This window comes from Physcomitrium patens, chromosome 24 (assembly GCF_059467195.1).
Source record: "Physcomitrium patens ecotype Gransden chromosome 24, ASM5946719v1, whole genome shotgun sequence".
In the NCBI taxonomy this organism is placed as follows: Eukaryota; Viridiplantae; Streptophyta; class Bryopsida; order Funariales; family Funariaceae; genus Physcomitrium; species Physcomitrium patens.
In genome coordinates, this window is record NC_143433.1 from 2,998,052 (window position 1) to 3,022,867 (window position 24,816).

Sequence of the window (24,816 nt, forward strand, 5' to 3'; positions counted from 1 at the left end):
TACAAGATCTTTTCTACCTTTAAAATAAAGCTTTAATATTACAATAGTTATAAAAGAAATTAATAATTTTTATATTGAATAGTGGCTAAACAATTAGATAGTAAATTTTCAGCAAAGGTAGATATATGTATTTATTTATATATATTTGTAATTTCATTATTTTAAAATTAATTTTCACCATTCCAATAGCTTTATGCTTTGCATTATTTCTTATATATATAATAAAGAGAGGATTTAAAATCTAATATGATGCAAACCACTTCTTAATTGGTGTCTTATAACATATTGTTCTAGTATCCAAGTACCAAATAAATAAATTTGTAGGTTTATCTTTATTCGGAGCTATAAATAAATAAAGTATATCTGATTTTTTTGAATTGGAATTAGAATTTATACTTGAAATAATATTGGCTTGAAGTTTATATATACTACTAGCCTTTTTACAAAGAAGAATTCTACAATTAAGTTATTTATGTCTTAGTTTATTACAATGATGATATAATAATGGTTAATAATAATTTATATAATTAACATCTTGTGCTCTATTTGGTTTATTTGTTAAAATATTTTTCTTGAATTTATAATTATTCAAAAAAAAAAAAATTGTTTCCAATTATTTTTTTGTATTGACTTCTAATCAAAAAAATTAGTGAATTAAATATCCCATTGGAACTTTGCTTAGAATCTTTATATTACCACATTGTAGCTTCTTTTCAAATTCTTAAAATCAAATTAGATAGAATTTGAATTTTATTGGAACCTAATGATATAATAAAAGTCATATATAAAGAAGCAAGGGCTTCTAATAATTGTACATATTGTTGTTCTATAAGAATAACAAGTCCTGATACTACAACTTCATCAAGATTTCTTTGAAATTGTTTTATAAAATTTACCACAAATATTTCTTCACTTGTAGCTAATTTAAATAATTTCTTTTGTACTCTAACTTGTGTTGCAAGATAAGTTTGTTTATATATAAATAATAACTTATTTCATATATTTTTAGAAGGTTTAAGAGAAATTATTAAGGTGACTTGTTTATCATCACAACATAATGTAATATTTGCTCTTGTTTTAGCATCTATAATTTTCCATGCATTTTCTAATGCAACTCTTGCAAGACCAAGATCAAGTTATATTATATTCACGACAAAAAAGATCATTTATAAAAAAGAATAATTTCTATTTTAACAATCCATTAATTGTAATTGGTCAATGATAATTTCTCTACCAAATATGTTTTATGAATTGAATTTGAAGAACCATTATTAATCAATTACTTTGTCATTGGAAAAATCATCGATATATAATATGGACGTTTATCCTTGCTTCTAATAATTAAACTTATTATAATATAGAATCATATTTGATGCTTTGATACCATGTGAAAAGAGGACACAAAAGAAAGACATATTCAACTGTAATAAAATTTTATTTTAATTCTCATAAAACGTGTATTACAAAGGTTGATGTTAACCTGGGGTATGAAAGGACATTAAGTTAAAATGTAACTGCAACTATTATGTATAAAGTAAATGTAAATATAAATAATGTTAATGAAAATATTAGAATGTAAATAAAACTGTAACTATTTAATCGTTACTTACTAACAAAAGGTAATTGGGCTCGAAGCAGAATGTTGCTGGGTTTAATGTGTACAATATTTCCTGATCCTCCTTCAGAATAGCTTTATCTAGATGTTGTGTGGGATGTTCACTGCTATATTCTACGGAATAAGTTTCTTTTCTGAAATCAATGGTGTTCATCACATTCACCTTGCATTCGGTTGCAGGATCTGCTGGACAAGGGCTGCACACAAACTCTGGATACGAATCCAAGCCCCTGCTTCCTGTCCTGCTGTGCTCGGTCACCTTGGACCACCTCGGATGCTCTATCTCATCACCATGTCGATCGAACTCCAAAGTGGCGAAGCAGAAGCTTGTTCTTCGTCCAGAGGCCCTCTCCCTCTCCCAGAACAGCACCACGCAATCTCCGCATCGCACAAGCTGAGGATTCGTGCTTGTGGTGCCATCTTCGTAGTAGGCTTCTGGAAACGGACACCTCCAAGAGCTGAACCATTCGCCCCTTCGCACATTGTAGGCGATCACCGTGAGGATATCATGAATCACGATACAAAATTGTGTGCCGTGGAGCAGCACACCTGATTGGAACAGGTTCAAGCTGTGCGCAGGCCCAGGTACATCGCCCGTCACCGTCCACTCTCCTGTTTGAGAGCTGTACACCTCCGTTTTCCTGGACAGGTCATCGTTTGCCGAGGCACTGCCCGCAACAATCACTTGATACGATCGTGTCTCCGCGTCGACTATGACTTGCAGAAGCACAGGTCCTCGTCGATAATTCAGTGGCGGCAATTCCGTCGAAGTCTGAGTGATCGGATTCAAGACAAATATCCGTTCAGCAGTCCTGAACTCGGATACATCCACGCATAGTAAACCTCCTGTTGATGCTACCAAGTAGTCTTTCTTGAGTGTCGTTTGGACTTGTGTTCGTGGAGGGAGAAGCAATCGTAATGACGGGAGACGGTTCCATCGCTGATTGTTGGAGTCGTAGCCCATCCACTCCAGCCCGCCTTTATCCCAGAAAAACATCAACGAACTATGGGCAGGTTGCAGATGAGCTGAAGCCTGTAACACAGTTCGGGACTGCTCCGCCCGTAAGACATTTTGAAATAGTCTACAAACTGCTGGGAGACGAAAGATATCAAGAAAAGAAAGTCTAGCAAATGCTTGAAGAAGCAAGTCATCGGGCAACGCCATCAAAGTGCTTCGGGGGCGTCGAACTGACTGAAATCCCAGTCACAGCGGAAACAATGTCCAAGCATTTGATTTCAGTGTTGTTTATAATTGAAATTTATGCCGACAACCATTGCGCAGATGGATTTAGCTTGCACAACAAGCCAGGGTATTGTCACAGATCACAACCTGGCCAGGGTTAGGATTATATTGCAAATAATGAAACACTTATATTCATGTTTAAACTTTTTATATAAAAAATTAATAAAATTATATTATTTTAATTATTTTAGTGGAATATAAGTATAAAATGTATTGAACTTCTTTCAATTTTTTTGATAACCAATGTTTTGTTCTTCTAATTATGTATTTATGTATCAAATTATTATTTTTGATTTTTTGCAGCACTGTACGTTATTCTTTGACATCTTCATTTTCACATGATGTATAGGTTCTAAAAACCTCAATAAGTTAGATAGTTTAGCTCAAAATTTTAGCAAATTATTGGTGCAGAGTTATTTGTTTGATAGGGTTTGGTCTGTGCTGGGGAGGAGCATTTCCAGAGAGTTTCTGAGTAATTTTCGAGAAATTCACTCGGAGGAAACATACTCCCCAGCTTCCATTGTCATCGACGGAACATAACCTGGATTAGGGTTTTATTAGATGAATCGCGTTCATCCACCGGGCCCCAGCCCTGCCCACCCCTGACACCTCTCCCCTTCCTCCTCTGACCCTGCTGCCCGGCATTGCGGGCAGCCTCGCCAGGCAAGGGTTAGGGTTATATTACAAATAATATAAAATTTCTAATTCTGTATTAATTTTAATTTTAGTATTTTATTATAAGATGTATATATATATATATATATATTTTTTTTTTTTTATTAATTTTTGGTATAATATAAATATGAAATATGTTGGACTTCTTTCATGTTTATTGGTAACCAATGTTATGTTCTTCGAATTTTATATTTATGTATCAAAGTATTTTTTTTAATTTTTTGCAGCACTACACGTTATTCACTGACCTCTTCATTTTTTATATGATGTGTAGATACTAAATATCTCAATAAATGAAGGGATTAAGCTCAAATAATTTCAGCTAAATATAGAATTGAAGTGGCTTAGCAAATTATTGTTATAGGGGATAATGAGTTTCATGGTCAATGGTTTATTGAATTGAAAAATATCCTTAAATTAGAATTTGAAATATTGATGTAGTAAAAATTAAATTAAAATACTAAAAAAACACTTGATTAGTCATTAGTAAATATCATACTTGATTTTATAAATGACCGTTATATTCTTATGATGAATGTATTTCAATTATAATTGATCAGAGAATCAAGAATATTTTCTTTGTTCTTTTTGTGAGAGTATATATAAACGTAAATATATTTCTTGGTTCTGAAATCTTGTCATTAGCCATCAGTAAAAAGTTAAACAATTCAAGTGTATTATACATATATTTGTGTACATATTCAAAAGTTTAATTTACTTCCAAAATGTAATGATTTTTACATTATTTCGGAATTTGTTGGACATACATTCATTTAAGTTAATATAATTTATTTTATTTATATTTTATAGTTAGAATTCAATGTAAGATTTATGTTCAATAATAAATCTGTTTAAAGTATTACATTATTCATCTAACTACAGTTTGCAAAATAAATGATTTTATTTTTATAATTAATTTCATATATATATTATTATTAATAAATATACAACTATATTAAAAATTTTATTTCAATATGTATATATTTTTTTAAAAAAAAAAATATTTTACTTAAAATTTTAAAATTATAAATTAAAATTCAATACACTATGCATATATTTGATAGTTATTTTTTTAAAATAGAATATTTTATTTATTAAAAAATCATATAATTATTATAATAATAACTTCTTTATTATTGTATATAATTTGTAAATATCATCTTATTATATATTATATATTTTCAATCAAAATTTTATCTTTACATCAAAATTTATATACTAAAAAATAAACAAGTTATTAAAAATTTTATTTTAAGTTTTAAATTATAAATTTCATAAATTACGAAATTTATCAAGGATATAATTCTAAAAAAAAAAATTAAAAAGATGATATATTGATGTAAAAAGTAAAATGTAAGAGAAATAAATATTAAATAAAAATGACCTAGAATGATTATTGCCAAATACAAAGGAATTAGAGAGTTTTGGATCAAAATTGGATTATAGAAAAAACATTCAAAAGACTACAAATGACATTAGTCTTGCCTCCATATATACAAGCTACAAATATAAATGTGAGGACTTGGATATAGTCTTGCTTCAATATATATAAACCACAAATATAAATATAAGAACCGCAAGGCTTATAGCCTAACATTTTATTTTTTAGCTTAATATCAAGAACACAAATTGGAAGAAGATACATAAACTTATAGAATCTATATCAAAAAGAAAGTGACAAAATAGAAGAAAGTATGTATATTCAAAGAAGAACTAGAATGGCTATTGCCAAAGACTAGAAAACATAAGACTCTTAAAATTAGACTAAAAGCAAGAAAAGAATTGACAAGAGTGAGGAAGGCCTCACTCTTGCCTCTATATACTACTTAACTAAGAACTAGGTGGCGACATGCTATGAAACCTCTAATACACATCCAACTTGCAAGACACATGTCTAATTTGCAAGGCAAGTTTCTTAGGTGTGCGCCATATGTCCAATTTGTACTATAAGTGGTCAACATGTCGACATGTAGCCTTCTTGTTGGCCAAGTTTTCAACCTACCAATCACCTATAGACATGTATAAAGACAAAACATCGTTTGTGAAGCTTCTAAGAAGCTTTCCATATGATATTATCATATTTATCTATTTTGACTTACTTCTACCTATTCTTATTATCTAAATAATTATCAAGATAAATATGTATATCTATGATATTATCCCCCCTTTTAGAGACAAGTTTCATGAGAAGCGATGATTATATGTTGATGAAGTTTAAGATGCACCAAATTATATTTGTCACATACTTTGATCTTTGTTTCCTTTGAGGGTAGTTGATAGGTCCCTTCAACTATTGATAATGTCCCATTCTAGTGCAAAAAGACCATCTTGATATTTGATCATTATTAAGGCCTTCATAACTTCTTTCAAACAAAATATTAGTAATACCATCAAGAGTGGTTTTTACCTCCAAGAGTATCACTAAACATCAGAAGTTCTTTCCAAGGTCAAGGTACCAAACTTATTATATCTTGCCATCTATTTGAAGAAGAACATGTCATTCTTGAGGATCTTCATCTCGATTTTGCCATCTCGAAGGTTGTGATAGTCGCAATATCTTATCTGGTAGCTCAACAAATAATAGCAAAGAATTTCTTGAATCTTCATCTTGGTTTTGATAGATGTCATTGATAAAAAGCTTTAATTTTGGCTTATGTATTTGCTAGATTCCTAGATGGCTCTCATGTGCATTCATTAATGTCATATCCATGCAAATGTACCAGATATTCTAACTTATTTTGGCACTACCTTGAATCTAAGACTTCTTCTACCTCAAATTCTTTATTATTGTCTACTTGTATAGGACGTGGTTGCATTTGTCTCTTTACTTGTATATCCATTGTCTTGTATGGCTCAAATAAAGATACATGGAATATAAAATGGATTTTCATAGACTCTGGTAGCTGTAATTGATAAGCAACTAGATTGATCAGTTCACAAATGGAAAATGGTCCAAGCCTATCATAATCCCTAACTTTGTAAAAATTTATAGTGTCATTATAAACTTAGGTCCTTCAATTCTAATACTTAAATAAATAATATCAAGTTTTCTTTCAAATCTCCTTGTTCAATCAACAAAAAAATCTCAAGTTTGCCAAAGAAACAAGATTTTTGCCTCAAGGTTTGGTTCCAACCTTGATTCACAATTGGTCTTCTTTAGGTATCAATTTAAGGTTTTTTTAGAAAATTTTGTTGCAAACTACTCTTTACTTTTATTTAAAGATACTTTTAATGTTATTTTTTTAATCTTTTTTATTTTGTCTTATTTATGGTCTTATAAAGTAAATAGAATCTATTTTTATTAAAAAATAGTATTAGCATTAATTTATTTTTTATTACCTTCCTAAATTTAATTTATATTTTTAAAGTATAATGTTATTATATTTTTAAATAAATTCTTCTATAATTTAATCCTTCATTTTTTTCTTCTATTCAATAATTAAGTTATACTATGATAATATTAAGAAGTTGTACAATTAAAAGAAGCAAGTAAAATAAACTAACTTTAAAAAGTAAATATTAAAGGTCATGCTACCACAAGCTTAAAGAAGTCATAGATTATTATTATAAATTAAATCGATCAAGCTTTACAAAGGTTTTTCAAAAATTGATCAGATATTTAGATTTTTACAGAAAAATTAAACAACTATTAAAACTTGTCTTACAAATATCCCACATTTGGAAAGTTGTGTTAAAAACAACCTAAAATTTGATGCTTAGAATAAAGCTTCAATAAAATTGTCTTTTTAGCTAATATACATAGAAGAAAGATTAAGGCCAACTTATTGGCACCTTTCTTATATTCCAATGTAAATTCAAGATTTTTTAGTTTCTTTGTAATTGGCAATAGCTAATTTACTTTCTTTTTTATTTTATATCTATTTTTTATTTTTTTAATTAATTTCTTACATTGACACAAGCATGTAGTTTCTTCTAAATGTTTTGTCATGGTCAATGTCTTTAGCAATTTTTTTATTTTAAGGATTTTACAATTGCATATTAACAATAGATAATATAATATTATAGCATCATAATTCTAATTATAATTATTAAGGTTGTAGTTCTGGAAAAGTATATAAAATTACAAGCAATAAGACATTAAAACAAAGTTAGTCAAAGAAAAAATATATATATATTACTATGAACAATCTTATTGTCAAAAACTTCACATTTTGATTTTTTAAAAAGAATCAATATTATGTTTTGTACTTAGTATTTGAAGTGATTTTTTGAATTAGAAATCAAATGTACTCAAATCACTAAAGAAGTGGATGTATTATAGTGAGAATTTTAAAATGTTAATAATCAAGAAGCAATGGATTGCAACTATAAAAAATCATAAATACCAAAAATAAAGAAAATACAACTAAAGAAGCAACAAACAACCATATGCATATTTAATATAGATGTAATCTAAAAAAAATTAATGTTATATAATAAAAACATTAAAAAAATCATTTGAACAAGTTTGAATGGTATAAAAAATAAATAAATTTAACTTTTAAAAAAAAAAAACAACTTTGGATTTTATAAATATTATATCAAGTCCCTCTCATATGCCTACTTTCTCTACCTTCAACAATCATACCATCTTCAAACTTTTCCTTCATCTTTGTCTGTCGATGTAGTTACAAGTACTTTCAATTTCTATATGTGGTCTTAGATTCCTCTTTGTTGCTTGAGTCATTGCTTTTATTCTAGTGGGTTCTAATGATCTTTTCTTCTTTTGAAACACATTGATTTCTAAATTTGTAACCATGGGTAATTGTTTGACAAGGTTGAATCTAAAGTTTATGTCAATAGATATTGTAAGCAATTTTGTTGTCCAATTTATTTCATATTATCTATAGACTCAAACCCTAAATTTATAATAGACTTTGAATAATTGATATGTCCATCACTACTTTGGTATAAACTTTGCACAAGGACTTTGCAAATGTTTATTTATTTATTTATTTATATTTTATTTTGTGAATGATTGTGTACAAATTGCCAAAAGGATGTCTATGAAATAGATATTTTGTGATTAACAAATAGAATTATGTAGGAACTACAAATTCCCCCTTCCAAATCTTAGATGGTTATTGGTAGATTGAAAAGCATTCTTACTTGGAATTTATATGTTTTCTCTCAAAATTTATATAGTTAATATATATATATATATATATATATATATATATATGAGAATTTTAATATTGATAGCAACAATGGTTTTTAACTAAATATTTGTGCATCAAGAAAAGGACTTAAGTATATCCATTTTAAAGAATTTATTTTCTCCTTTTTATTTCTTTTTTTCTAATCAAGAGTCGTTACTATTCTAACCATTCAACTTTTGGAAAAATCCAAAGTATTAACTTCTCTCATCTTACATGGAACAAATTTGGCTAAAACAATTCAACAATTGCATTGACATCTTGTTGAGCTTTATGACATGGTCATTGTGCACACTTTTTATATTACAATAATGTATATTAAATTTCAAAATACACTTACAGATATGCATTATTTTATATTATTCACAAATAAAAGTTCAAAAAAAATAGCAAGTAATTGCTTATCAAGTTCTCAATCATTATCAAAGTTCTTTTTGGAACACTTTATCAATCTCTTCAGTTAACCAATTGAAAAAGACACTTGTCAAAAAGTTGGGCTTAGAGAGGGGTGGAGCAAGAACATGATTATCCAACGTGTAATGAATGTATCTAAGCGAGAAAATAATCTGTGATCTGAGAGTCCCTTCATACCAATAGATTACATTCTATGTGCATGAAAGACCTCTACACTTCACTCTGGGCAGCACGACTTAAGATTGTGGACAAATTGCAGCAGAAACTGAGAAGCCACCTGAGAGCTCCCAATTTGCCTTTCTGCCTATACAGATTATTATCTATGTTTCTGGCCAGGGACCGTGCAAACCCCGTTTCTGTAGTGCAAATGTTCTCAAACGATGTCCTTGGGTGCACCTGAGGAGGCCACATTTGCATAGTACTTCACCTATCCGAAGCTGACGCAGTAGGTCCATCTCCTTGTATCCAACCTTTTGAAAGGAGCAGTTCATAAACACGATCAGTCTTCACGGGATCCACTTTAAACATTTGATGTGCATCGGACCTTCGAACTTGCCCCGACTTCAAGCTCTCCAGCATGAGATGTTCCTTCATCCTTAAGTAATGAGCAGGTATGAGCCTGTGCTGTACACATAGATCTTGCTCCTGCAACATTCAAGTCATAAAATGACACTTCAATCCAGAAAAAATTTTAACACATGTACAAGAGAAATGTTTTGAACCTTAAGGTTTGAAGCAATTATAGAAAAAATTGTCGTTGAGTATGCAGTGCCACATGAACAGGCAAACTTGGTGCACAATTAAGCAAAGGTTGATGTACTTACAGTGTGAGAGAGTAAGTCCACACCAGGAAAGCCTCCAAGTTCAAAAGATGCTGAAGTTCTTTTCGAGCTCTTTCCACCAGAACCTGCTAGGAGACTGCTCCCAATTGGCAGAAGATGGGGACCTACTCGTCCTTTCGGGACCTCGCGCGTACTGCCAGGAAATGCAGCTTCCCCTTCCTTCTCCCTACTCAAGTACCGATTAACTCGATGCGTTGAAAATTTGCCATTATACAAGTAAGACGTGCTTTCTCTAGCATTTCTTAGATTCAACTCTGTCTCTTTCTTCATTTCAGAGCCATGTATCTGCGTCTCTGCTAAGGTCTGACCCAAAGCCATTCTGTACTCCTGCACTTGAAAATACAAATTTGTTAACAAAAAGGTATTATTAAGTTGGAAAGCACTTAATCGCAGCGATGATCAGCACAAAATACTTGTTAAAGATTTACTTGAAGACAAGATATCTATTCTGACCTACAACCATTTCGATCGATCTCAAGGCTGGCGTGGGAAATCCCTGATTTGTCAGCTTACGTAAAACTGATTTGACAACCCAACATAATCAAAGCAAGCTGAAACAATATTCATATCACCTTAGTGTATAGAACGTAAAGATATGCGTGGTACAACACCTGCAGTTCCTCAATGCGTTGGCGAAGTTTTCGCTCAGAAATCAGACCGTTAAGCAATGCTTCATGTTCTTCCGCTGAATGGTAGCGCATGAAGACTCGGCTGCGATTGTATAATTCTCTTTCTTCTTTACTCCGCTTCCTATCTAGGACCTGCTGTCGCTTGATGTTCAAGAGACCTCTTTCTAGTATGAAGTTCTTCCTACGTTTCCGTTCGTCAAGTCTGAAAGATGAAGAAAATTGTGTTAGTACGCACACGCACTGAGAATGAAACGAGGTAAAAGCCATTTTCACTGAACACGATTATGAAAACTTGAGCAAGTGCTACAACTGGTGTTCGTTAGGAATATGCTTTCCAATGACTACTAACGCTTTATGTTTGTGTCGCTTCGAGAGGAGTGAATTCAAGACAAGCCAATTTTATAAATCCTACCAATAATCCGAAAGCAAGCCAAACCAATACACATTTTACCTCCCCTCTACACCACGTCACATAATTTGAGCGAGACTGCACTAATTGTATAGTTGACAGCACATCTAAAGATTCCTTACCGTGAGATATAAATATGTAACATCCGAAGTTTCAACTCCCGATCAGTTTCATGGTCATTATCCTTAAACTCCATATCGGCCAGTTGATGTTCGGCTTCATTGTCGTACTCTGGCTCAAACTCTTGCCGTTTAGCATGATACCCCGTCTGATCCGTACTAGTAATGCCTCCCTTATTATCCTCAGCTAGAGGTTTAGGCTTCTTGCCACCAAGAGTACGATTACTTTGAGCTCCATCTGTCAGCGTTAAAATCGGTGGGTCAGATATGCACGTTGTAGTGCCATTACCAAGTTTCTTCCACCACAAGAGTGCACCTCCCGGTGTCTACCATTAAGCGTGTCTACAATATACAAGAAGAAAGGTTTCTTCTCACATGCGGCTTACATTGTGAACTTGCAAATTTCACCATGTTAAGGAAAGCGTACCTTCTGCTGCTGCACCAGCTGCAGTGTTATCTGGTGATTCTTTGACATGAACCACACCTTGTGTACCTCCTGCTGTCTTTTGACACTTTGAACCTGGTCCACCAGAAGGACCGCTTGAATCAATAGCTTGACTTCCACCAGCTCTACCATCCCCATCATCTCCCTCACTTCCAGGAGTTGAAAGCAGTGGCTTGATATCTAAAGTCCCTGCATGAGATAAATAAGTTTCTTTCATAGCAAATACAGATGCTTGCAATCAAAGACAGATAGCAACAACAAATAGAATAGTACGTAGCTCCAAAATCACATCTTTGAATAGACTTGGAAAGAGTAAGCTGGGAGCACAGGTGATGAGTTAAAATGACTGAACAAAGAAGCACAATCTCATCAAAATACTATTCGAATTACTTCACAAGGCAGGGTTGCACCTGTTGACATGCTGGACGGGGATCTACCTTCGAAACCGTCTTCCATCCTTGAAACCACCCAGCCAAGTCCAAGTCAGCACATAGCCTAGCCCATAACATATACACCTGAATAAAATCTGTGCACGCAAGGTGCCGACACGACCAGAGTTGCATTAAGAAAGACATCCCAGTTCATTCTAAGCATGTAGGGAGGAGATCTTACTTGATTCTTGACGGAGAATTGGGAGGCTCCTGTTTAACTAATCGTAGCACACCACCATCTGTTAAAATCAAACATCCAACCTTCAATTGGAGACTCAATAATGGCTACCACATAGTTTCATGATTGACTCGCAGAATGTTATGAAGCACTGACGGACTAAAGTAAATTACTACATGGATTAACATGTACGACTTGCCAAACCTCAAGACTAGTTCAAAATAGGATGCTTACAAGAACAGTAAGGTATAAGCTTGATATAAAACAATATGCAAGCGTGTAGTAACTCAATTACAACACAACGGATTATGACATACTGCATTTTCCTATGCTCAACAGAACGTTTAGAACAGCAGAAGGTGGTTTTGAAGTGTTGGTTCTGAAGTACCTTTCTTGCCTTCTTGATGTGAGCGAGCCATGGCTAAGAGATCTGCCTTTGATTTCCCTATAACGTGGGACATATCCTGCACCCACCGTCACATTCCAAACATTTAGACAGCGTCAAAGGAAACTCTCAAGTCGCACATATTGATCGGAATATTGCAAAATAGGATTGCATAACGATATTAAGAAGAGTACGTCAGCATCAGTTGCTCAAAACCTAAAGATTCTTCAGCTTTTGTCACAATTTACAATGGTACTATAAGTTTGGACTTTCAAAACATTTTTTAAGTTTGCTTTAAATGAAACTAAGAGTCTTAATGTTCCTGAGACATCCGCAAAGTTGAATGTTGAAAATTCGTTTTCTGTATTTTCCAAGTCAGATAATAAGTTCAAAATTTAGAAATCCACCAAGAATACATGTTCCGTCTGTGGCGTTTAAAATATTTGTATGATTGGGTAAAATTGTGCAATCCATAAGATGGTAAAAAACAAGATAGTTCTACGTTTTTCAAATTGTTTATACAAGTGTACGTATTCTATTTCTTTACAATAAAATATAGTAAGCTTTTCTACGAAGAGAATGAAGGAACCCAGTTCAGCTTATTTGTCCTGCTACCTCTACAGAAATGTATCAATCCCAAAAAAAAAAAAAAAAAAAAAAAAAAAACAACAACAACAAAAACAAACAAACAAAAAAATGTCTACCACTTACTTCATGTGACCACAGAAACCATCAAGTATTTTCCAAACAATCGGCAACTAGCTAGAGGGAACTTTATGTCTTGAATAACCAAATGCGGAGGCCTGCTCAGACTAGGATAGACAGTAACAATTCCGGCACTCCATACAGTGTTCTAATAGAACAATTTCCAATACAACCGAAGGAAAACATCATTAAAATAGATGACATAGCACAAGATGGACTTACGGGTAACGGAGAACAGATGGAATTCATGTACGTTGTCATATAATGACCAAAACACTGAGTCTTAGTCTTTGTTCCCACGTGCTCTGAAGCTTCCCCCCAATTTCCAAGCCCGTACATCTCAACTCCCTGCACACGAGAACAATATCAGGCAATATTCCAAGGCATGCAAAGATCGAGGCAAGTTGTTGTCTCTATGAGAGCACTGAGTACTCCCTCAAATTGAGAAAGAAAATGCACGCTGAGAACAAACCATACCTCCAAAAGCAAAATTTCTTCATCGGCGTTCCATTCAGGGTGGATGAGGGGAAACGATAGATTATCCTGCAAACACCCCCACGAGAGAGAAAAGTTTCAGCCCGACTACACGCAAAAGCAATATGACATAAGAAGCTCCAGCTCCTTGCCTACATCCGTCTCTGGCAGAGCAATTTCTAGTAAATAAGTTGCAGCAAACCGAACGCTGCTAGCAAAATTGCAGAATGTGGCTACATTAATACAATTTCGAGTCTGTGTGCATGGAGGAATTACAATGACTCGATAGGAATGATTGGATTTGTGAGGTGTGATTTCCACACCAACAGAGAAGCACTCTACGCAAAGATCGAAATCAGGGCACTTATTGCACTTAATTCGAATGGTTCCTGAAATGTCTTTAATGCAGTAATTGCAGTGATAGAGAGCTTTTTTTGCTTCTCCCGCACCTGCAGTCCAGAAACAAGCCCCTCTGTAATAGATGAAAATTTCCACAACATAAATCAGCATGTAAAATTCGGTCATTACTTTGTCACAGAGTCATTACCTACGCGAAAAAAAAACAAAACAATACACCACAAACAGAAGAAAACTACGTAGTTACTCAAGAAATAGCATACATGTCAAATCAAGCACAATGTTTCTACTCAACATCGAAGCTCACATACATTTTCAGATCCTGAACTGCAGACGTAATTGACAAATTTTTCAAAAATCAATGATTTACCACGACAGTAATTCAAAAATATCGACCACTTCTCTTTAGTGTAAGATACTCATCCGTTAATAATGTGCTCGCTAGCTATCCATCAAGGAACGCCACAACACAATGACAAAACACATATGTTTGCGAATAACCTTTGCAAACTCCAAATTGAATCAGTTCAATGGGCACAATAACGTCCAATTCAACGCACTAACAGCAGAAGCAAACATTGAAATCATATTGAGATTCAAAATGAACTCAAACTTCGAAAGAGTCCACCAGTAACACGATTCCTCACCTGCTGCTGAAGGCTCAGGAACATCTCCTCCAACCGCCACACGCCTCCGCTTAGACCTGAAACGAAACTAAATAAAAACCAGCTCAACATCTTCACCATCACACTGACGCAAAACCCCAATGCGACCAAATATTTCCACCGTAACCAGAAGAAATACAGCGGGGAAAAAAATGGCCCGCGTGACATACCTGTGACCAAACCAGGCCGTGTCGTCGTCTTGTGTACTATGCACTCCTCGCGATCGGCCCATGACGAAACCTGCACCAACGGAGCTACTACAACTGATTGCAACGACGAGCAAACCCTCCCTCGACGCTCAAAGCGAACCCCCGAAACTCGAGCACCCGCTGACATGGCTATCCTGCGCGGGAATGATACCCGCCAAAGCCCGCGCAGACCCCTGCGCATACGGAACATTCCGTCTAATTGGAAATGTCTTGTATTCGTATCTAGGAGTTATCGTATCCATTGTGAGAGTATATACGGTACTGTCACCTACGCCTCCGAGTGAGGTTCTAGGAAGTTCTCCCAAATTAGGAAGTATATTCAACAGTTGCTACGGTAGATGTACGTAGTGGTATACCTCTTGTTTGCGTCTTTATTTCTACCGAAATTTTAAGTAATTTGAAGGATTGTATCCTAGCAAATATCAAAACAGAATAATCGTGTTTTAAGAAAAAAAAAATCCAAGGTATTTTAAATATGTATGGTTAATCGTATTTTAGGTTATAAGTCTTTGAATTTAAAATATTTAGGAGGATTGTAAATTGCTCTTTTGAACATAAAATAAAGTGTAGTACTCAATGCTTTAGCTTTAGATTTTTTTGTGCATGGTTTTTCAAAGTTTTATTTTAATTTAATAAAATTTATGAGTTTGATAAACATACAAGATAAATAACAAATGAAATGCATAAATATTTGTTTTAGTGTTTTTTCAATTAAGCCTACAATTCTAAAATGGAAGTATTTTCAAGTATTGCTAATTGCAAATATCATAATCTTTAGATTTATATCATTGGTTTGACAAAACAATAAATCTCTATAGCACTACTACTAATTAAAATAATTCACGAGTTATGAAGAGTTTCATTCTAATTTTCAATAGTTTTAATCATCCATGCTTTAAATGAATACCTAAATAGAAATTAAAAATTAAAATATAAATTATAATCATGATTTTGTATACTAAAAAAATATTTTAAAAAAAAACAAAATATGCTTATATAATATATTGGAATTACAAATAAGATATATGTGTATACATACATTATATGTTGAAAATACATATTTTTTGATTTTAATAAAAAACATAAAAATAACAAATTTTTATACATTACTATTTTTAATATTTGTATTTTTTAAGAAATAAAATGTAACATTTTTAAAATATAATTTATTTGTAGTCTTTACTGTTAACTACATAAAATACATTTAGTGTATTTAAATGTTTAGAAAATGTATTCTAGGAATAAACATATATCTATATATATATATATATATATATCTATATATATATATATACATATATACACAAATTTTAAATATTATGTTGTTGTTAGAAAGAACAACATCTATTTTATTGTTCAAATTAACTTTAACCTAAAAGAACAATATTATGGTATAATTTCATAAGATGGTGGTTTTAATTTTAATTTTAATTTTAAATTTACTATAATTTGAAATATTAATCTTTCTTTCAGCTTAATCCAATCCAATTTTTTGTTCGTATTAGTCATTATTATTTATGTATAAAAAATCAAAAATTTATTTTGTTCTATTTTTACTACTTTTTATTAGAAAAAGCTATCAACTTTATATTATTAAAGATATGTAATTTTGATATTACAGATTGGAATTTGTGTACTCATCAAAGTATGGCTATATAAATTTATATTTATATATTTGGAGTGGATTGTTATTCCATCCACATTGAATTACAAAAAATGTAAATATTTGAATGATAGTTAATTCAAACAGTTGTACTTCACATGAGTTGCTTGACCTATTACAATTTATACACCTAAACAAAATAGTAAAAAACATGCACAACATAATTTACTTTTTTTCCAATTCTCTTTGACTTATATTATCAATTATATGCTAACAAAAAATGGAAACCAAAGTTGATGAAATCACTCAATACTTAAATAAGTATGTTAAATAGACCAAAGTTTTTACTGAATTGACCCATTTATCCTAGCCATCATAAAATGAAATGAAAAAAATAAAATAAATTCTAGATTCATTTCTCCATTATTGGCACTACACTCAATAAAAACCAACCACAATCATCATGATTACCATATTCTTCATCAAGGGTGGGTCTATCTAACATTTGCCTATTATAACCTCCATGTATTAAAAACAATATTTAATGTTAATCTATAATCTTATTCTAAAATAGCTGTTGATAAAAACATGGTTAGAACTAGTCCAAGAATAATTCATTATTTACCAGCAGTCATGCACACTAATAAACCAAAACATATTTATTTAAAAAATAAAAATAACCTCTAGAAAGAAAGAAAAAGAGGAAAAAGTGAAAAGGGAAAGAAAAAAGTAAAATGAAAAGAAAAAGAAATAAAAAATTAGGAAACTAAAAGTGCAGCTCTCATTTCACATCCACGCCATTCGAAGTTCATCCAAAACACCCAAAGTCATCCAATAACGGATGTTGATTAAGACCACACAGCCCACCCGTTGATGGCTCCCTGCTTAATGGAATCCTGGGGCTGCCAATCCCGCGACACTCGCGCCGGTTTGAAAACGACGACGCAAAGTTTTTGAATCGCATTTGCCTCCGAAGAGAACAAAACAAAACCAACTGTGCAATTAAACAAAAGGAAACAAGGAAAACAAAATTCGACGCAGTTGATGCCATTGCGACCGGAACGTCGCTATGTATGTAGCTCGAGCGGAGTGGGGGCCGTTTCTGTGGCTGAGAGTGAAAGGATGAGAAATCATGGCTCCAGTTGCACGAAATGCTTGAAGAAACTCCAGTGAATGTTTTCTAACCATAGCGTCGGATTCTGGTCCGCTAAAATTTAGCCAATCGCAATCTTCATTGCTGCATGGTTGCGTTGTCCGTCACTCATTGTGTGGTCCACAAGGACTGTGATTCTTTCGATTCATTCTATTCGCTTTTGTACGCTTCCTTTGCGGTTGCGACCAGGCAGTGTTCATGTGTTCTTTCGTTGTGTCATTGGGATGGAGAGGTTAAGACTTGTGTGAGGTTTTCGGCGGTTGTCGTGGGGAGGAGAGGGGGATGAGGACGACGATTAGCGGATCGTCGCGAGTTGCTGTGGAAGGTGACTGTCTCTGTGCGTGAGGGGCGTTGATCCAAACCTAGTCACGAATATGGTGGAGTCCTAGCCCGTTTTGGTTGTGTACATGTGCCGGGATGAGACGTGTATGTCTTCGGGGAAAGTTGGAGTGAGTTTCTTGTTTCCATGAGGAGCGTTGAAATTTGAGAGTAGCTATGACGAGGGGGTTCGGGAGGAGCAGAGATGGTGGGAGTGCTCGAGAGTAACGGCAATAGGCAGCCCGCGACGCCCTCTGCACGCGTTCCGTTGTCCGTTTTCAGTCAATCGTCCTCACTTATGTCTGATCGAGCAGCCCAGGCCATGGAGAAAGCGCTTCGAAATTTAGCGATGCCGCACAGGTGTGTGCCGCGCTTCACTATCTCCTTGATCGGGTTGTTGCGTTTTATTTTTCCTTTTTCTTTTCTCTTCTATCCCCTGTTTACTGTCATTAGGGTAGTCATTGTTGATCAAGTTGTGTTTATTGATTTGGAGCCTTGTCGTACGCCATGGCGATAGAAGGGCGAATGCTTGTGCGGAAGCATGCAAAGGAGACAGTGAGAATGTGCTGTTGCTTCTTGTTTATTGATCACGTTAATTGGCTAAGAAGGATAGTGCTTACATCACATCGCAAAACTGCGGTTGATTTTCTTTGGCAAGTAGTAAGACCGTCACACCTAGAGCCACAATTTGTGTATCCTTAGCCTGTAAAGTTCTTAGCAGGCAAGATCAACCTGATGCAGTTGGCTGTCGAGTACTATAATTTGGACCATTACTTTTAAATCATTTTTTTCAGCAATACTCTAGTCTTAGGAACTTCAATAGTTATATGCACGAATTTCTCACAGACGCAAGCTTTTCCACACGAACAACTCTGCACCCACTTTTGAATGTTTCAGTGCATTAGACTAATTCATTCTTTCTCGTCGCAGGGAGGTAAATGCTACTAACAATAAAGATGAAGATGGCTACAAGGTTTGAATAGGATTTTTTTTTTTTTTTTTTTTTTGTAGGATGCATTGGGTCCGTACATAAACAATGTTCCCAATGTCTGATTTAATGAGAATGTGGTTTGTTCAACTTCTACCTAGTGCCGACGTTGTCTTGTACATTTGGACAGAAGTCGCTGTCTCTTGAATTTAGAAAATCTGTTTATGTTCGCAATATTTTGGTTGGAGGTTTATTGCTTATGAGTTGGAAGTGTGATCTTGTCCGACAATGATTTCTCTTGTCTCACTGGAGGCATGATTGGTCCTTCTGTGTATTTGAGCTGTTTCATCCCATGTTAAATTCTAAATCTGAATTGTTTACAGGATCTCCTAGAGCACCCGGAGATAGATCGACGAAGTTTTGTCAAAAGAGATGCTGCAGATCTTTTCAACAGTTTAGCTTCTGCGAATGACAAGGACCGAAAATTAACCACGGGTGAAATGTCTCTGCCCCGTGCATTTTACTCTCGCGTGGACGTTCAAGATTCTGCATACTCAGCAACCGAACTAAGTGGTAGTGAGGATTCGGACATTACCCATAGAAGAAACTTGTCTACGACTGTACCTGGGCCTTTACTGTTAGATAGATCGGTATTCTCTGATTCAGAGACTGATAAAGACAGCTCCTTGTTTCTGGGTACTGCGCCAGAGGACCTTGATCTTGTTGAAAATGCGATGCTCCGGATAATTCGAGAAGATACGCGCGCATTCTCGAAGCAACGTGATGAGGATGCTACGAAGCCGAAGGAGCTGAGTGAGTGCTTGGAAAAAAGTGAAGGATTTCGATCGACAGCTGATTCCGTGGACTTCCAGCTTTTGTCCAGGTTGCTTGAACAGGCAAGTAAACTTACAATGTTTACAGTAAACACGTTGTGTTCTAAATATCAACCCATTTCATTCTTTGCTGTGCTTGAGCTCATGATTCCTGCACACATATTTCCATCCCCGAATCTGTGTTATCCTGCATCTGATGATTTTGCCGTCAGTTTTACAGGTCCAGGCTTTAAGGGAACAGAAGCACCAGCCCAAGCAGGTAGGTAGAATTGCAAGGTCATCATCACGTGGTGCCAGAAGCATGTGGGATATCAGCAAAAGTGGCAAATCGAAGAGATTTAAGAACGACGACATGAAAAAGGCGATAGAGGCTGCAACACAAGCTGCAAAATCAGCTGCTGAGGCTGCTATAACCACCGCTACGCTGGTTACTCAAAATTCGGATGCTGTGAACAAGCTTCTTCAAATCATGCACCTTTCCTCTAAGACGTCAGATTCAGAGCCCGAAGTGGAAGATACGCGGGTGGATTCCGAGTCAGAGGACATTGAGGAGTCGAGCGACTCAGATGAAACGAAGGACATTGCCAAGAAAATTGTCTCACAAAATCGATACACCCACGTGGTTTTAGGGATAATGCTCGTGTCGTCATTCGTGTGGAGGTACATAGTTGTCAAAGTTGTGAAGAATGTGAAGAGTAAGGTGACGGATCCATGGGGCTACATAGGAGGAATGCTGCCTGATGGGTTCAGGGGCCCTGATAAGGAGGCGGAGAAATCAGAAGAAAGCTCTAGCGGTCCCAGCATGCCACAGAAGGCTATTCACTTTCTTCACGGAGATCGAGAAAAAGAGAAAGAAGCATCGGCTTCTGATGACAAAGACAAACAGACGCTCACGCTCGGAAACATCTTGCCGATCAAGCCAAAGAATATCCAGTAATTGTCAAGTTGATGAGGGTTCCGGGTTCATCTAGAGTAAACCTCCTAGCAGAGCAATCATCGTTGAGTTGTAACATACATTTTTCTATGAAATGAACATCCCCAGATCCTACCTCTGAGTTCTAACGACCTCTAATTGCACTGACGCTGAAAGGTTCTACGGCTGGGTTTGTAACTACCTTCTTTTCCTGTTGTAATCTGATCTGGAGGATCTGATATGAGAGCACCGTGATACTTATCTTTGACAACTTGCAATCTAATAATCTGCACCTGGAATCATCGAGTGCTCTCATTTTTGTCAAGTTGGAAAAAATTCAGTGGTTTTATTCAAATCGAATGAGATGTGTTACATGACATGCCTATTCATTCAAATTGGATGATACATTGAATATAACACAACTCTTACAGACTTGATACGGTAGGTAAAGGAATATCTTCAAACTAGTTGCATCAAGAAATAAGATCTAAAATTGTGATTAGAAAGTGTGATCATGTAAATTAGAAATAATGTATACACATCAAGGATCTAAACGCAGATCACCAAAATCAACTAAATTAAATGCATGAAGAATGAAAAATCATAATAGTATAAAATTACATGGTATAATCAAAATACTGGTGAAAACAAAGAGGATTCTAGATCGTATCTATTAATTATTAATTAAGTTCTAGAAATAAATAATATATATATATATATATATATATATATATATATAAATATAACTAATAAACTAATACAAAATAATGAATAAAAACGTCCTCTACATATATGTATATATATAAATATATAAATATTCTTGTATCTACGTGTTCCACAAACTCTTGTAAGTTTGAAATCAAACAAATAAATAAACAAAAGCAAGATGCAGTCATTGTATTCATCTCACAATGTAAAATGTCGCGCGATTTCTTCACATAGCTTCGAATTTCTCACCATTGATGTCCAGATTGGCACAAGTGGTGTAAGCCCGTTGCCCACCATCGATTCCGACTTTGCTTACGTCTTCTACAGGTCTTGTCGATCGGTCTTCGCCGATCACCACCTTACTGCCACTGAATCTCCCTATGGGCATATCTAACACAATAACGAGATTCGTTTTGAGTTTATTAATTTGAAAGCAAATTTATCACACTATTCAATCCAGATATCAGTGCAATTTGTACACTTTCATGGAGTTTTCTTGCTTGCCGTTTAACGATGGTTTTAGGCTGCAACTGTGTTTTGACGCCAATGACTTGTGGAGGATGGGTTGTCCAAGGAAGTGTCGCGTCTTGAAGTTGAAGGGCAGTTTGCATTTGTTCGATCATGGAAGCTATCAGGCTCTTACTCCCTCCTCGGTACAGGCAAATTATTCGGTTTCTGAGGTTGACGTATATTCCAGTTAGATTTGATGTGTTATCGATACGGATGTTGTGCTTGGACGTCAAAATTTTATGGAGATATTTACCTGTACGGGAAGCAACGTCTACAAGAATATTTAGTTTTAGAAGGATTAAGTGATTTTCTGCAAATGGCTGTTGTTGCAAACGCTGCGATCTAACAATTTCCTGCCCCGCCACTTATTCGCCCCACAAGTCGATGAGATAGTATACGAGTTGCACAATTTACTTCAACAGGTTAATTGATGAGTTGTGGCTACATGAATCAAATTTGCAACTGTTTGCTTTTCGATAGTGTTGGTGGATAACGTTCCGACCGAGGTAAAGAATCTTGGTAACACTGGACTTGTGCGGAGGCATCGACTGGTGACCTAAGTCATGGAATTCATAGTAAGATGTATTTCAAAGAACTCGAAGTGAAATTAGGTGACGCCACTCAATAGACCCTTACCCTGGACTCAATAAGTTTGAAGCATGTGCTGACAAGGACATTATCAACCACTTTTGCCACACCAACAGAAGGGCCGATTGGTTAAGCCAACCGCTTGTCATGAGGCTGACTGAGAAAATCCTGACCGTCCAGCAACAGTATAAATGGGAGCGAGTCATTACTATGGAGCGAGAACAGTTTCACCACTACATCAAACAAAGAAAGGTCTAAGATGGATCCATCATACGAAATGAGAAGAATTATGGAAGTGCGGAAACAATCTTAGAAATATTAAGACACAATTAAATCTCAGTTACCAATGTAGACCGCAGCGCATTTAAGTTCGATCCATTAGGCAACACTCCAGCGTATGATGCCAAAAAACAGCTCTGAATTGAAACATGGAAGGGTACAGAATTCGATTTGCAGCAATGAAAGGAAGCTGGAACAGAAATAGAAACCTCCATAATTTTCATTGGCATTGACTGAAAGATGCCTTACAATCCACGTTCTACACAACTAATAGATACGGACAGGGGTGCCCATGGTAGTCTTCAAGTACAGAACGCGGACCTGCCACAAGAAAAAGTATGAACAGAATACTTAGAGATGTGATCAGCGACGCAAGCTCGAGTAAATACCGAATTAATACAAACTAATACGAATAAAAGGAACAGGTCGGAAATATGATGAAACTATTGAGTTTGTTGCTTACATTCTGCCAGTTCTTCTTCAGCAGGGATACAAGGAAGTTGACACCCATCTGAGTGTTTTGGAAGATCTGCTTCTCCTCCATGTCACAATTTCCAATGGCAACTCCCATGCACAACACCTTCTTCAGCTGGAACTTGACCATGGCCTTGGTCTCCTGGCACTTGGCGTCAAGCGATTCCTGGTGAGACACCAAAGTGGGAAACTTTCCGGCCTTGTTCAAACCAGGTCCCAACAGACGAGGAATCTGCTTAATGACAGACTCGGAGGCCAAGAAAGCGTGGTACTTCTTCGCCAGTTTCTTCACGAGCTTCTTGTTCTTGTTCATTTTCTTCAAGCTCTCGACGTCCATGTATTCCATGCCCATCTTGTTGGCCTGTTACGCAATAATGGGGCGAATAAATAAGAGGTAATCAACCTGCGTAATGTGGCATGCTGACAAAATGCTTCTCAACATGGGTGGCATTAGTTGAGTTAGAGGAAATACCTCCTCAACGTGCTGGGCATCTCCGAGCATGCACACGCGCATCTTAGGGCGAGGAATGTGTGGCAGCTTCACGGAACCACTGAAACGCTTGTCTTTCTGGGGATCATAGTTCTTCAGACCGATCTGAAGCTCCACAGTCTCTGTGAACTTCCTATTCTTCTCCTTAGCGGCAGTGGTAATCTGAGTGATGGCCTCCCTGAGGACATCGCTCTGAAGCTTACTGCAGCCGAGAGCAGCATAACACGACCGTTAAACGTGTAATTCGACTAGTAGGTTGTAGCTACCAATCAAACCCTACTAAAAACCCTAAAACTCCCCATCACCTTTCGATAACCTATCGAAAACAGAAGTGGACATAGATACAAATGTAAATAAATCAGAAATGATAATCTCTTTGAAAACGCAAAAGGTCAAAGAGGATTCCACTCTCCGAGACAACCATATGGTTTACAAACAGGGAGAGAGACAGTGTCACCGTCCTGAATGCGGCTAGACCAACTGCAGAAAGATGATTCAATATTCTACTGTGAGGAGCAACCTATTCAGAGTTGAGCTTCTTCATGGGTCCAAATGAGAGAAAACAAACCTCATGGTTGCAGCAAATTACGCACGAACCAGGGAGTCCTCACGACGGTGTGAAGTTGAAAGAGGTCCAGGCATGTAACCTAGACGAGGTTTTGTACAGAGACGAGATAAACCCCTAAACCTAAGCAAGCGTCGGAACCGAACCTTGGAGGCTTGGACACGGGTTCAGAGCGGCTTGAAGCCCTTGACCGCGCCCTCGAGCGTCGTTGGACTGGTGCCCGAGGAATCTATGCCCGTGGTTCCAAATTCTGAAACCTGCACTTACTTTGCCTTGTTACTTTATGCTGTTCCACATGTTTGTAAAAATTAAAAATTAAGAGAATAATTAATTTATATTTTTTATTAATTTTATATGAAATTAATAAAATTTTATTTTTTATTCAAGTACATTCATAAAACTTAATCATTTCATTAAACAAAATTAATTGGAGTAATTTTTTTTAACCCATCAGCAATTCTACAAGAAGTGGTATTGGTTCAAATAATTGCACAAAAATGTGT

The 24,816-nt window shown here is 35.3% G+C and overlaps 3 protein-coding genes across 8 annotated transcripts; 1 reads left to right on the forward strand and 2 right to left on the reverse strand.

Moving 5' to 3' along the window:
- Positions 1 to 9,065: 9,065 nt before the first annotated feature.
- LOC112276292 (transcriptional adapter ADA2) lies at positions 9,066 to 15,069 on the reverse strand. 4 transcript variants are annotated; one of them, XM_090247033.1, is made up of 13 exons: positions 14,913 to 15,069; positions 14,725 to 14,780; positions 13,997 to 14,169; positions 13,724 to 13,789; positions 13,469 to 13,594; positions 12,545 to 12,620; positions 12,160 to 12,217; positions 11,958 to 12,004; positions 11,530 to 11,727; positions 11,106 to 11,340; positions 10,557 to 10,776; positions 9,928 to 10,272; positions 9,066 to 9,748 (listed from the first exon to the last, which is right to left on the reverse strand). In XM_090247033.1, the coding sequence occupies exons 1-13, from the start codon at positions 14,972 to 14,974 to the stop codon at positions 9,527 to 9,529; spliced, it is 1,884 nt and encodes a 627-aa protein (XP_090103159.1). In that variant the 5' UTR covers positions 14,975 to 15,069; the 3' UTR covers positions 9,066 to 9,526. The 4 variants fall into 4 exon arrangements, with proteins under 4 accessions (XP_090103159.1, XP_024363192.1, XP_024363193.1 ...); XM_024507424.3 differs by having other exon boundaries at positions 10,518 to 10,776; XM_024507425.3 differs by having other exon boundaries at positions 11,530 to 11,736.
- A 2,708-nt stretch (positions 15,070 to 17,777) lies between these two features.
- On the forward strand, positions 17,778 to 20,851 carry LOC112276973 (uncharacterized). 3 transcript variants are annotated; one of them, XM_024508837.3, is made up of 5 exons: positions 17,937 to 18,385; positions 18,956 to 18,998; positions 19,337 to 19,526; positions 19,662 to 19,849; positions 20,007 to 20,851. In XM_024508837.3, exons 1-5 carry the CDS (start codon positions 18,231 to 18,233, stop codon positions 20,721 to 20,723), a joined length of 1,293 nt encoding a protein of 430 aa, XP_024364605.1. In that variant the 5' UTR covers positions 17,937 to 18,230; the 3' UTR covers positions 20,724 to 20,851. The 3 variants fall into 3 exon arrangements, with proteins under 3 accessions (XP_024364603.1, XP_024364605.1, XP_024364606.1); XM_024508838.3 differs by having other exon boundaries at positions 18,090 to 18,385; positions 19,337 to 19,448; XM_024508835.3 differs by having other exon boundaries at positions 17,778 to 18,385; positions 19,337 to 19,849.
- Positions 20,852 to 22,903: 2,052 nt separating this feature from the next.
- Positions 22,904 to 24,367, reverse strand: LOC112276991 (large ribosomal subunit protein uL1). Its single transcript, XM_024508879.3, has 4 exons — positions 24,317 to 24,367; positions 23,731 to 23,950; positions 23,248 to 23,619; positions 22,904 to 23,105 (listed from the first exon to the last, which is right to left on the reverse strand). Exons 1-4 carry the CDS (start codon positions 24,319 to 24,321, stop codon positions 23,052 to 23,054), a joined length of 651 nt encoding a protein of 216 aa, XP_024364647.1. The 5' UTR covers positions 24,322 to 24,367; the 3' UTR covers positions 22,904 to 23,051.
- Positions 24,368 to 24,816: the final 449 nt, after the last annotated feature.